We start from the raw sequence: 14,177 nt of genomic DNA on the forward strand, positions 1-14,177 counted from the left end.
AGTTAACTCCTGATGTACATCCAGCCAGGATTATCCTCTCACTCTGTCACTCCATACAGCAGGCACTTGCCAAGAGCAAAAGATAGAGCAGAAGGTGCTCGAAGACAATGCAGTTTTGCCCCTGCGAAGGCTGCTGGGGTTTAGCATCTACAGTCACTTTAGTATCTTCAGGACACTCTTCACCTTTGGATAACAGAAGTTTTTAAGGTATTTTTGTTGACTTTATCTGAGGGCAGAGGTTATTTAAGAGTTTGTGTTCAAGCACTAACAGTACTCGCGAGAATTATGTGTGGAAATACAGCATCGTGTACCTCAACTCACCTGTGACCCTTACTGTGAACGCAGCTGAACCAAGTAGCGTGACTGTAATGCAATTCTTAAATAAAGAGGTAGGAGAGGTGAAATTGGTAGCTAGCTTGATTTCAAGAAGCATTTTCATTTTCACTCTTTCCCAGCATGAAGCAATGTGCTTGCAGAAGTAGCCTGTACTTCTGCAAAGTACTCTGCGCTTGTAATGGGGACAGTGGATTTCCTTCATTGGAGTTTTCTCTCCAGTTCCCCTCACCAGCAATAATCCCATAGCTTGTCTACAACAAACAGTTATTAACAGAAAGCCAATTACCCAAATTGCTCGGACAGCACCAAACTTTCACCTAACGGCAAGTCCTGACAAGTGGGTGTCTACAGGGTAGAGAAAAGATGATGAGAGCTGTTGAGAAAGATGATGAGAAACCTAGCTCATTGGAGTTAGCAGTTTGCTATGAGTGTTTTTAACAGCATTCTCCTCGTTGCTCGTATGCACTCAATTTTTAGCTCGTTTTCCAGTCAAGTAACCCACAAAGTACCAGCTAATTTGCACTGATATATCACACAATGACAATGCTGGCATGCGGTAAACGTTAACGTCAGTAACATCACACAATCCAACGTCTTCACAAATCCTTCCCCTCCCAGAGCCGAAAGGACTCATCTCCTTGGTGAGTACCACCAAAAGGCTTCCATCTGCCAAGGGAGTCTCTTATACTAGTTTCTAGACAAGCTGAGGGTCTTGAAGACAAGGAAACTTCTAACCTGTCCTGCAACTTGTGGTGGCTGCGTGCTGGCTAGTCTCTCTGAGGACACGTGTCATATTTTGTCACTGACCAGGATAAACTTACCTCCAGCGAAGAGTTGTACTCATGGTTCAGATCTGCATCTTCTGCTGCTTCCACCAGCCTCTAATGCAAGAGAGAAAAAGTGAGGAGGTGCTTTGGAAAGCCCTCCAGAAGCTCTTCCAGCTGTATCAGCTATTCACATGGTTAGTGAAAAGACACAGGACTGCTGCTTTCACCACAATGCAGAGTCAAGGGGATATAAACTTCCTTCTTCCCCTCCTTTTCTGCTGATCTGGTATTCTGTGCTGCAACTTTACAGCTTGGAAGATATATTCACAGTTATTTATTGCCAAGTATATTCACACCTACTTACTCCAGAGTCCCTACTAAACCCCTGAGCAATCTTGGATATCGCAGGACATATACAAACAGAAACATGTCCATTTAGAGAAACAACAGCCAGAGATTTAGTTTCATTTTCCACAAACCCTTCCAAAAAGCCATGGGAAAGGCATTTCAGATCCATCCTGATGTCAGTATCTCATCAAAGGAAAAGGCCTTGTGGGACTCTCAGTCTGGTATTGTTACAAAGACAAAGACCATGGCTTGTTTTCATAAAGGGCTCATTTATAAGCTCTTACCATTTATGGAAGGCAATATAATCAACTAGTATTCTCCAAGATGATGCTTCAGGGCACTGATTCTCAGTTGGTACAGACCGGGAAGGAATCCAGCTAAACGTGCATGTTTTCAGGGTTGCACAATCAGCAACAGTCTCAGCAAAAGTACTTTTTGCTCCTGCACAAAGGATAAGGCAGTCCAAACACTGGAAGAATCTGGCTATGAATTTAATGTTATGGGCCAAAGCTCTGGGTCTAACTATGCCCACATTTCACTTTGAGCTTCAAATGATGTGTTTCTGGATGACTTTTCCACATTAGACACCTTAAACAGTCAAGGCTCTGTAACTGCAGAAATAGGCTTTTCATAGTGGGTAAACATAAGGGAATATGATTGATCCTTAGGTACAAAAAGTAAGAGGGCCCATAACAATTACCTGCTCTGATCTCCAACACAGAAACAGCTAAAGACCTCTTGCCACCTCCTCCTTGTTTCCCTGTGTACACAGCTGGAAATCAAAGCACCTTCTTTGCAGCTCATGTTCAGGGACTGCAGGAATTTCCCTTGAACCACATACACAGCTGAAACAAGCTACTAGTCTTCAATGGCCAGAGTGGATTATGCAAGGATGAACTTTATTTTCACTTATGAGAGGTTTTTTTGTCTTTAAACAACTTTTTTTCTCCTAAAAGATTTCTCATTCCCTCATATTTATTCCTAGACTTTGTTTTTATCTTATTTCCTACTTCAGGCTGAGGGAGAAGCCAGCATTCTCTTGTCTGAATGCCCACATCCTCCCACCAGCGTCTACTTAAAGCTCAGAGTGAGCAGCCAGCTGCACCAGCAGGCATTTGGTTGGGTAAGGAAGTCCTCATGCAACCTCTGTGCCCACACACTCGCAGTAGAGGCAGAAGGCCTGTGTCTACTGCTCTGGGGCTGATAGCAGAGGACTTCCTTCCCACAGTTCCCGTGGTCATACCTCAACAGCTTCAACCTTCCTGCGGAGCATGCTTTCCATCTGCTCGGAGAACTTCTTCACCAGCTCCAAGCCATCCACCTCTTTGATCTTCAGAGTTGGCTCCACATCTTTGTACTTCTACCCAAGGGAAAGCAGAAAATCCTACTGAGCAGGAGGCTCACAAAGAGGGGGGTGAATCTATTGTTGCTAGCTGAGTATTGTCTTTGGTGAAGAAAGATATGTTGAAAGAACTGGTCTGATTTATCACCTTCTCCCATCTTTGCCTTTCCTCCCTTTTCACCCCACAGTTTGGGTGCATGCAGACCACTGGCCATAACACAAAGCATTTTGACTAAGAAAAAGCAATTGAACCAATTTTGAGCTTGCAGCTGTTGAAAACAACAATGTACCTGAAGCTCTTATCGCCTGCAAATAAGAGAAAGAAGCAGAAGACTGACTTCTGAAAACCTAAAATACACGATGTGCTTATATCTATAATGACATTATATGCATCATAGACTTGAAATTTACTTAAGGCAGAGGGAAGGACAAAGGAAGGAAGTTGTATACTGTCATTATATTGCCTCCTATGTCGTATGTGCTCTGGGGCACTGGTGGGAGAGATGTCATGTTATGCATGCCCTGTCCTCCCACAGTGCCATCATCTATAGGGTAGCTTGTCAAGCCAGCAGTAAGAAGGGTCTGCTCAGTGCTCAGGTGGGAGACTGCCAAGGAAAGGTCAGCAAAACTGTTACGATGCTACTTATTTGTCACACATGAGCATCCCTTTGGCCAAGAGCAGCACAGAGGCGATTCCCAGAAACTAGGAATTACAAGCACAGCTACTTAGTGCTGCCTTCACTGGGAGAGATACTGTAAGGAGAAGGATCTGGATCTGACAGCTTTAGACATAACCAGGTTCTTCTGCCCATGTTCCATATAATCTAGGCATTAAAAACCTGAGACTACTCCCAAACTGCCTAACTAATCCATCTCTCTAATTCTGCACTTTCGAGACTGAATACAATGGCCTTTATTTCTCCTTTTCAAAAAATGCCAAAGCTATAGATATACAGAAAGAAATAACAAAGAAAACCTGCAAAAGGACGCAGTATGATTAACCTATTTCAGAACAGAGCCTTATCTCCCCAGCGTTGTGGAAGCATGAAGGCAACAGACTGAATTTCCCTAGTCCCACATCATCAATTCTCTCTGCAATGTACACACACCCCCTCCACCTTCACGCTGCATTGGCACCGTGGCAGCAGTCTCAGCCATGGCTGGACTTCCTCCACTTGTACAAAACAGAGTGGTGGGCAAGGGGATGTCAGGGGCTTTAGTGGCACTTTTGAATTAGAAGAAAGGAGCGGGGAGAACTTCTTGTGTCTGTAGGGTGAGCAGTGGAGCTCCTTTTTTTCAAGAAACTCATTGGCCATCCAGGAGGGTGGCTGAGCACAGGCGGAGTAAGAAATGCCTTGAGGATGGGGTGGACTGAGGAGGTCAGGCAGAAATAGCAGCAGCAGCCAGCCCACAGCAGGCATGGTGGGGAGGCTGCTTGCTCTGTCTGGCGTGATTAACAGCAAAGGTTTTACTGGATTAAAAATGCCAGGCCTCGCATGCCCTCTGCTGTGGCTGGGTAGCTGGGACGGGCAGGGGAGGAGGAGTAGGTCGAAGGGTAGCATAACTGTGCTGCCAAAAGAGGGATGTGCAGCAACAGCCCCCCAACTGAGGTTCCTGGCTGCTGCTGAGACCACAGCCCACATCCCAGCTGGTGCCTGGCCCATTTAATTCCATGTCATGTTTTCGTCAGGAGGGAAGTGATCTCTGCCAGGCTGGGCTTTAATCAGGCCCTCCTCGGGGGGAGGAGGGTAATCTCTCCTGGGAAAGCTAGGGAAGGGGGGGAACCACACTAGCACGGGCAAGCACGCGCTTCACAAAGTGACCTGCCATCGGTTACCTTGGGTCATATCTTGAATTAAAAAGATCAGGGCTCTTTATCTCTTGATTATTTTTTCCCATGCTTTTAACACATTGACAGCTAGATGGTAACAGGGTAAAAAGAACCGTGAGCAGTCTGCTAAGACCTTACACACGTCTCAGCCCCAGGAACTAGCCAGAGCTGGAAAGGCAAAAAACTAAACAAATCAGAATAATAGAAAAAGAAACCAACAAAACCCCCCAAAACTTCCTGCAAATATTCAGTTGGTTGCAAGGAATGCATCAGATTTGAGCTCTGAACCTTTTTGAGCTTTTTTCCTACAAAAAATCTAGGAAACTGTTTTGTATCTGCATTCCTGGCATTAAAGTCTCCTGCTATTAATGAATATTCACAGCAAGAGTACGGATCAGTACCTGTGATTTCACTACTGTTACCAGACCATGGCTGAAAGTACACAGCAAATGTCAACACAGATGCTTGTACCTGACCAAGATTAACCTGAGTTTAGGGTTCAGGTTATCAGATCATTATAATTCACAGGACAGGAGTCAGTTACAGGCTTGAGAGAACTGGCTGAAAGGATCTGATTTTGAGAAGGGGCCAAAAAGTTAAATCTGATCTAACAGAAAATCTTCATGTTCATCTAGTACTTAGCAGTCCCTTAAAACAGCAGGAGCAATTCATTAAGATTCTTCTTCCACAGTGATGGGGGTGGTGATTTAAAAGTGGAATATCCAGGATTCAGCATCCCAAGTTTTATCTGTGAACAGAGGTATGTCACCAAATATATTTTCTTGTTCCCACTTCCACAAAATTTAGCCCATTGAAGTACACAGTGTTGCATTTCTCACTGCTAGTGAAACTATATTAAGAGTGTGAAAGACATTCCTTTCATCTTCACCAAGGAAAATGTCTTGACTGAACTTCTTGAATTTGTCTGTTCTTTGTCATGTAGTTTTTGTTGTGCTTTCTAGAAATTACACAGCGGGAGCCAAGCCCTGTTGTCCTTTCTCAGCCCTATCCACCAGGGAAGGCAAATGGCACCTCAGCTACAGGAGGAAGCAGGAGGTAATTCTCAGAAACACTTATAATGCATCGTTAACACAGTAGAAGAAAAAATAAGGTTAGGGTCTGCTGAAGGTGATGGCGTTTCTCTCACTCAGTTTCAAACCCTGAGAAGCCCAGAACCATCGTGGCCTCCCTGTGGCGTGGCTGCCATTGGTGGCCCCAGGTCCCTGCCTCGCTAACTGCAGCAGTGTGGTGGTGGCAAACAGACCTCTTAAGCCATAGGTTCAAAATTCTAGTTCCTTAGCTCTGGGAGATGCTGCTGCCCTCCCCTTACTCAGTGTTTCACATTGCCTCTTTCCTCCAGCTGTATTGCCCTTAGTTGTCCTAGACGCCAGCCAGCATTTTAACATCTCCATCATCTCTGAGCCAGGTTTAAATGCGTAACCCGATCTTAACTTCTGCTTCCTAATGGCTGAGAGAATGCAATCAATGCTTCAGCCATCAAACCAAAGCCACTCTTCAGGTTTTGCTACCTCTGTGAGGTTTAATTTAATGATATTCTGACCGCTTGGGACAGAGACACCTGAGGCTTTTCTCAAAGCTCTCTGATCCAGGGTGAGAATCTGCCGTTGTGGATTCAAGATAGATCTGCTGGTTCACCAGGTCTCTGGAAAAAATAAAGCCTCATCACAAATCGACAGTTTTGGTTTGCAATATGATATTGGGGTTATTCTGGGGGAAAAAACCAAAAACCCCAAAGAAAACCAAACAAACTCAATGCCACTAGAAGAAAGTTTATGCTAAATACTAAAGAGAAGGTTTACATGCAAAACATTCAATAACTGAAAAATTAAGGCTCTCAAAGCAACGCTAAGCTAGTTAATACAAGCCTATTAGGTGCAAGGGAGACATGAGGTAAAATGTGAAACATGCCGTTATCTCTGTGTTTGTATTTTCTGAAAGACAAAATGCCCATCGACTTAAGCATTGAAGAAACGATCATCTGGACCTCGACACAGTACTCCCCACCCTTTTGCTGGTCTGGACATACTCACACACAGAAAGAAGTATTTCCTGTGAAAAAGCGGCAATGGCCCCAAAAGAGAAAGGTGCCTGGAGAGCACAAGTTTGGATTTCCAGACTTGAGTGCATTTGGCTTCCCAGGCCAGACTTGCCTGCAGTCTGCACCAGTGTGGTGATCTGCATAAAGCTCTTTGGGGTCTGCCAAGGCACATCTCGTGGGACGTGAAAATTTTGCCTGTTAGCAAAAGATCTATCTGTGCCCTCCTGAAGCTGCCCTTCTGCAGCACTGTGAGTATCAGGGATGGAGAGCAAGCCCTCTGGGCTGGTCCCTGCTTTGAGTTGCTTATTTGTGAGAAGGTATCTGACCCAGTGCTTGCTAAAAAGATGGAGGCTGGGAAAAAGGCTGGATGGTCTTTCCCCATTTCCCTGCTCCCAGGGAAATAAGGCAATATCCCTGTGACTATTTCCCTAGTCCCAGGGAAATAAGGGGAAATGAAAGAGCTCAAGAAGCGGGACTCGAGAGTTGAAAGGTAAACCTGAGCTGCTTAAACTGCTTAAGTAAAATTAGGGCAGGATATGCGTTTAAGAGATGACTCTTTGCCGGAGTGTTAACATAGCAAGGCTGGATCAAGCTCATCTGGACCTGCTGCTGGAAGTGGTGACGGTGACTCACTGAAGGACTTTTTCTCACCTCTGAGTCTCTGGTGACGCTGTGTCCCATTCAGGGGTGCCCAGAGACTGTGCAAAACTCAGACAGTCTGTGCTGCATGCAGGCCCCAACATATGCAAAAGCAAACCAGACACCTTCCCCTCTCCAATTAAAAAAAAAAAAAGTGCATGTGGACTAGGGCAGGCAAGTGCAATTATTTTATAAGGCTGTCAGACCACCTGGGAAATATAGGTCTGCCTTGACTCCCCTTGGTATGAATGTTAGACCAGATTTAGTTGTATCTAGGCTTCTTTCTCACCAGAAATTGTTTTTCTTTGCTTCCAGTGAATTACTCCAAAAGCTGATAGACTTGTGAATTTTTGTTCAAGGTCTGTTTGCCACGACTATCAATTCTAGTGGTACTGTATTAACATCTACAGGTCTCATATAATCCCTGCCTCAAAGAGATCAAGATTCTAAGGGACAAAACACATAGCAGGGGCAGAAAGAGGTGAAATGATGTGGTGCAGCATCTCTGTAGGGCCACCAAAGTACAGCTGACTTGGCAATCACCTCAGTGCCATCTCTGCCATCCTTGACCTCCATTACTAACTTTCACAACACTGGTATTTTCAAGCTAACCCCTCTTCTCCTTAGTCCCACCGACTTTTGGGCCTTGAGGAACATGAACTCAATCTGTTAAGAGAAACAACCACAGAAGCAGTGCAGGTTGGCTCCGTCAAAGCACACCTATACAACATCAGACACAAGACACCTAACGATGAGATAACACTATTTTGTATCTCCTGCCCACTGGAGCTCTAGCACCCACCAGAGATGCCTTACTGTATCACTTTGGCAATTTTTACTTGGGGACCCCATGGAAGAACAGGCAATACAGAAGCATCATATAAGCTTCTAAAACACAAATTTTGCTCTACATTTATATCTCCCCACAGCTGCTACATGATTAATACATGAAATACCCATATCAGTGCTGTCATTTTTTTATTGTATGGTGGCACATTCCTCCTAAGAAGAGCTGATGGTCAGTATAGACCTTTGTGATGGATGCTGAAGGCCTTTCTTGGCCAAACCTAACAAAGGTGATGCTGCAGGAGGTGCTCCCTTATTTCAGGCAGAAAACAGCACTGTGGGGACAGGCAGAGAGAGGGCTCAGCCGAAAGGCAAGGCAAATGATATCCTGATCTTCTTTTGCACTGGGATATGGGTGTTGTTACTAATCCGAGGACAGAAATCAGACACCTAGAAAGCCTAAGAGGCAATACATGGTTTGCAGTGAAGAAAAGAATCAAAGAGTGAAGAAAAGGGACTGAGTGGCCACACACGGTGTGGAGGGGACTGCATCCGGCTGAGCCCGGCGGGGTGGGGGCCGGCGGGCGCCGCTCCCCTCCCGCGCTCCCGCCTGCCTCTTTGAGAGGCGTCCCTGCCCATGACAGGGAGGTTGGATTAACTGATCTCTAAGGTCCCTTCCAGCCTAGGCCATTCTATGATTCTATGTGCTTGGCAGCCACCAGCCCCTCTGAGCAGCACTTGGGGATCCACAGAGCCCTTCTGCGGTGGTGCAGAGTTCGCTAAGCCTGATAAAGGACCAGCCATTCAGCCCTGACTTCCGGAATCGACGTAACAGAGCATCTTCTCTCCAGGTACAAATGGGACCATTTATTCAAAGCCCTACATCCCTTAATGCTAGTAGAAGGGTTTAGTACAACAACGCCTGCTGTTTGGTGACCAAGTCAAGAAGAGCTCTGCACCTCTGGAAGATCACAGCTTCCAGAGCAACTGCTGCAGTGACCTTGTCCAAAGCACAATTTTAAAGGCACGATTCAAAGAATTGATGACTGACTGGAGGAAGAAAGAAACAGAAGTGACAGCTGGAGAGCTGCAGGAGGGGACCATGAGTAGATGAGTGATGAGCAGAAGAAGGACCGCTGTGAACATAGGAAGGAGTAAGTGAAGGGTCAGTATAGAAGGGCATGAAATGATCACCCAAAGAGAAGCATGAGGAGGGCTGTTAAAAAGTATTTTTTTAAAAATGGGACAATTCCAGCTCACGGAGAATGGCCACTCTCTGCTTATGGATGTGAACCTCCACAGTTTTGAAAGTTAGCTGGAGCCCCGGGCATTTTGCTTTCTCCCACCCCCACAGGGAAACCCTGGAGAGCTACTTAGGGAGATGATGCAAAGCCAAGGGAACCCTCAGAGATTTCACCTACCTTCTGCAGCAGAAGAGAGCCTGAATACTTAGTTACAATGGAATACAGCTCCCCACCGAAGGCATCTGCCCAAGACTTCACCCTAAAAAAAGGGGGAAAAGTGTTGATAATTCAAAGAAAGCGTAACTGCTTATTTCTTCAGACCGCAAAACATCCATCTTCCTATGAACACCTACCGCCTGCACACCCCAGTTTCCTAAGTCACTATAGTGTCAACACAGATTGCTAGCCAGACAGGCAGTAAGGCAGGAGGCAAATGCCACTTTCAGATATTCTGCCCGGGGCACTGTCCAACAAGGAGAAATACTAAGTTCTGCTGGTCTCAGTCACTATGTTTTGACTTGAAGCAGAGTTTGTCTCACCTAACTTTAGAGGTACAGATGTTGTATGTTTTGTCTTGGGTATCATCTGGTTTCCTCTGTTGTTAGCAAAATAAAATAAAATGCTCTCTGTGGACACCTGTTTTTCTTCACTGATGGCAGACAGAGCCTGGGGTGAGAGGCTAGACACCTAGTGCCAAGACTGCTGAAGAGAAATAAGTGTCAGACCTGGAAGAAGTTGTCAAGATTCACCCCTTGGATTCAGTTCCCAGAGCTGTGTGGGGGAGACACTAATGAGCAAGATGAATTGGCTGCTCTCGGTGGAGATACTACAGCTTATTAATGCCAGAGTAGATCATGCACCTCATCATTGTAAAACGCTACTCGTGTTTGTGCCATCCTGTAAATAATTGATGATAGCAATACCACATGGAGAACATAAGGATGTCGAAGAGCAGCCTGAACACGGAGCCACTGAAATCAAAATAGATGGCTCTCATAATTGACAGAGCACTTCATCAGAAATCTGTTACATGATTCACATTAGGCAGTTCCACCTACACACAGTTCCTTCAAGAAGGACTCACTTAGGAGAGATTTATTTAATGGAACAAATGGCCTTCTCCACTTTCCAGAATACACTACTTATTTATAGCGTGCAGAGTCTTACCTATGGCTTCCAGTAGATTTCTTTCATTCCTAAGCAGACTTTAACCTCAGGGCCTGATTTCCCAGAACACTGCACCACTTTGGTGGCAGAATAATATACCAACATAGAGATGAGCTCTGGAGCAAAGCCAGGACAGCAATGGTGGAATAATCACAACAGCTAACTTTAGCCTAGGAAAGCCTGTTTAGACTCCCCTCTTGCAAACAGAGACAGATAGGCAGCTATAGAAGATGATTTGGAGCATACATAAGGCTTCTGCTCTGAATTGCACCTCTCTCCAGTGCCCATAAAAAGAGTATAATAAGGGAGGTGGTACCTCTTTTAACCACTCCTTAACTGGCAATGAGGTGTTAATTTCTAACCACTGAGTGTGATCTAGCACCAGCTGAAGTCAATAAGAACAAGGCTTCTTTTCTCCCCCCATCTTTCTTTTTTTTTTTTTTTTATTGTTGACGTTGTGCTCTGACAGACAGAGCTTTTATCTTTTCATTCAATTCTTAGAGAAAAAAATAATAAGGGCAACTGCTCAGAGAGTAGGATTTATTGCCCCATATCAGAGTTATTCTGGAAGGCCTAGAATAAAAAAGGAAACCAGAAACAGGACCCACAGGTGTTGCTTTCCTCTTTGTTGTACTGACTCACACATTCCCTCTGAATGTGTTTTACCCAGGATCTCTGAATCAACATGTATCTTGATGCCCACTTGCTGCTGCTGGTTTTATAACTTTTATGCATGAGATGTTCTGTGCTGATATTAATTAACGTTTTCCAATCTCTTCGCCTTTTATTGTAGAAAGAGAGAACCTAAACATGAAGTTTGGGATAATAATTTTAGCAGGGAGGTTTATTTTTACCACATTTTTCTCCCACCAAAACCGAGGTGCACACAATCCTGGACTTTCAGCTTTGTGTCGTGTCTGTTGCCATGCGTATGCCCCTGTTCCTTCCAGGCCTCATCATTTTCCAACCCAGCAGTGTGGTGGGAGAGTGTCTGATACTAATTTCTGACTAGTGATTGTGGTTGAGCAGCTTCAGCAGAAAGATGCAGTTATTGAGGTAAAAGGCCCACAATACAAGCTTAGCAATGACCACTCAGTGGGGAAGCCAGCCACAGGCACATTTTCATAGAAGACCCAGCCCTGCTTCTCATGAATCTGCTCATTTTTGAAGTCCTTAACTCCACTGTGACTTGGGATTCTCCACTTTCATAAAACAAAAAGGAAAGTGGGGTTGGTTTTTAGCCTTTGAGTCTGTGGCAATAGAAGTCAGTACATACAAACCTTAAAACTTCCAGTAGCAGGAGAACTCAAGGGAAAAAAAAAGATTGGAGTTTGTAGTTTCATGATTTCTATGCAAGTGCCCTACATGTTGGACACTCAGCCTGGGTGGCATTTCATGGAAGTTGAAAAGGAAGCAAGTGAAGAGGCAAAAATATACTGGCATTTACATACTTAAAAGACAACTACTTGCCAGGGAAGGGAGTGACTTTAGACTAGTGGAAAATTAAGGGCAGCCTGCTGAATTCAAACAGGTTTCCTTACATTTTTCATAAACAAGAGAAAAGGTCAATCTAAAATTCATCAGTTGAAGAGAAATCTAAGGCTGCTGACTCCACGAACTCAGGAGCAGATGAATAGAGGCAGTAGGGACATCCTAAAGAGGTTGATCTTCAACTCTCCCTCCAGTATTTCTCAATGTTTCTGGTAACCCAATAAGCAAAGGCTGAACAGCCAACCCCAAATTCTCACCGTCCTCACAGCTGCAAGGACTCCTGCCCATGCTATGGCCAGCTGATGAGCAGAGTCGTGGCCAGGAGGAAAAAGGAGGGGGTTTCCATGCTGAACTTGCACCCTAGAAGTGTTGTTAGCAACTGACTGAGCAGATTTTTTGGGCTGCTGGAGGTAAAGCTGAGTGAGTTTTGCAAAGATGTGAATAAGTTGTCGACAAACTGAACACGGTGCAGCAAAGCCAGGCACGACTTGGGGAGCAGCACAGGCTGACTTAGCCTTGTGTCACTTAACTGTGATTGAACCCAGCTGGTGTTCAAAAGACTCTGGTTTTGTGTTCCGAGAACATCCCTGTGTAATCTATGGAGCTGGGCCATTTTCTGCTCACTGTATTCTTCTACTGGAATTTCATCTGAAAAGGGCAACTTTTGTGTGTTAGTTAAATTCATGAGTGGATTTGAAACAACAGGAATTAATTCAGCTGTTGGTCTGGGTTTAGTACCAGGGGAGAAAAGCTCGTTTTCTATTGTTTCTTCTTCATTCTTGTACATGAATAAGTTCCAAATTGTGCAAAGTGACGTAATTCCTTTCTCAGTAGTAAAGGGCTATCACATTATAACCAAACACATCAGAAAAGGATTTGGTCAGAGATTGTCTGCCTGTAATCCTGGCACTTGTATTCAGTGGTGAAAACAGCAGAAAGGACAGGCTGGCTTCTTAATGCCACAGATTTCAAGGCCAAAAGGTATTTCCATGCAGTATTTATCCTGGGCATGGAAAGTTGATTTTTATTTTGCACAGTTTGAAATTATCAGAAGTTGGATTTTATTCAGTGTAACCTCTGTGTCCTTTTTGTGAAACCCAAATCAGAAGCACTTTGCTGAGGAAGGCCTTGATTCGAGCGCAGCCATTAATAATATTGGCTGCAAAGTCTCCTCAGACGCCTCTGGTTGAAGCAAGCACAGCTATTTCTAATCACATGGGCTGTATTTTCCAGCACATCTGTAAGGGAATTTTTGAATATAAAGTATTTTCTCAGTCTTAGGAAAAGGCTTGAGCTGACTTTGGTCAGTTTATCGGTCGTATCTCCTCCTGAAACTGGATGGCACTGTTGTCTCCTCTCCAGACCAACCTGCTGTCCTGCACAGACAAACTTATCCCACCTCCGAAGGAGCTGCCCCACAACAACTTCTACCCATAGCAATGCTGACGTTTTTAATCCTTAAAGGATTAAAGTTGCCTAAATCAGCTTAACAAGGTGAATTTTTTATAAACTGGGTGTACTGAGAGCTGTTAGGGTCCTGGTGGGCTCCCAGGGTGGGTAGCACTGCCGGCAGGGAACTTTCCAGCAGCAACCGTGCCAGAGGAGCTGCTCATGCACACCAACACGTACGCAGGAGTGGATGTCCTGCAACTCACATCCGGACAGGTGCTTCATGATTCCCTGCATGGGCACTGGTAGCTGGATCCAGATGCAGCATGTGCACATAAACATGTTTATGCTTCATAATGTTCATAAACATGTCCACGCCTTGTATTGCAGCTCAGCTTTTTGTTCTCCTGTTCCAGTGCACTGGGAAGGGCTATTGCACCCTTTGTAGTGAGGCGGAACAGGAATAAGCTAGAAAATGTGCTGCAGCTTCTTTCCCGTATTTAGCCTCCCCCCACTTAACGTCTCCTGACATCTGCACACACAAACACGTGTGTGTGCATTACCCAGGCTGCGTATGTACACATCAAGGCTTTTTTTCGGTCATTGGTGTACCAGAGCAGTGCAAGGGATCAGAGCTTTGGAGCTGTAAACCTTGCCCTGCAAAGCTCTGGGTCTCGTGTGTGTCCAAGAGATGCGTCTTCACTCCAACGCCCCACACGTATGACTTTCATGGCCAGATCCTGACCAGTGCTATGCACCCCTGGGCTGTCTCCAGCAG

At 45.0% G+C, this 14,177-nt stretch overlaps 1 protein-coding gene across 1 annotated transcript in view; it reads right to left on the bottom strand.

Annotated features, from left to right (window-relative positions):
• CACNA2D4 (calcium channel, voltage-dependent, alpha 2/delta subunit 4) overlaps nucleotides 1-13,769 on the bottom strand; it is a 54,087-nt gene extending 40,318 nt beyond the window's left edge. Inside the window, exons 1-4 of the mRNA XM_009875440.1 lie at nucleotides 13,666-13,769; nucleotides 9,530-9,611; nucleotides 2,695-2,811; nucleotides 1,158-1,217 (exon numbers count right to left, since the gene is read on the bottom strand). Of these exons, the coding sequence (XP_009873742.1) occupies nucleotides 1,158-1,217; nucleotides 2,695-2,811; nucleotides 9,530-9,611; nucleotides 13,666-13,769 (363 nt within the window). The remainder of the gene's footprint in view (nucleotides 1-1,157; nucleotides 1,218-2,694; nucleotides 2,812-9,529; nucleotides 9,612-13,665) is intronic.
• Nucleotides 13,770-14,177: the final 408 nt, after the last annotated feature.

The sequence above is a fragment of the Apaloderma vittatum genome, unplaced genomic scaffold, assembly GCF_000703405.1.
Source record: "Apaloderma vittatum isolate BGI_N311 unplaced genomic scaffold, ASM70340v1 scaffold3948, whole genome shotgun sequence".
Classification (NCBI taxonomy): domain Eukaryota; kingdom Metazoa; phylum Chordata; class Aves; order Trogoniformes; family Trogonidae; genus Apaloderma; species Apaloderma vittatum.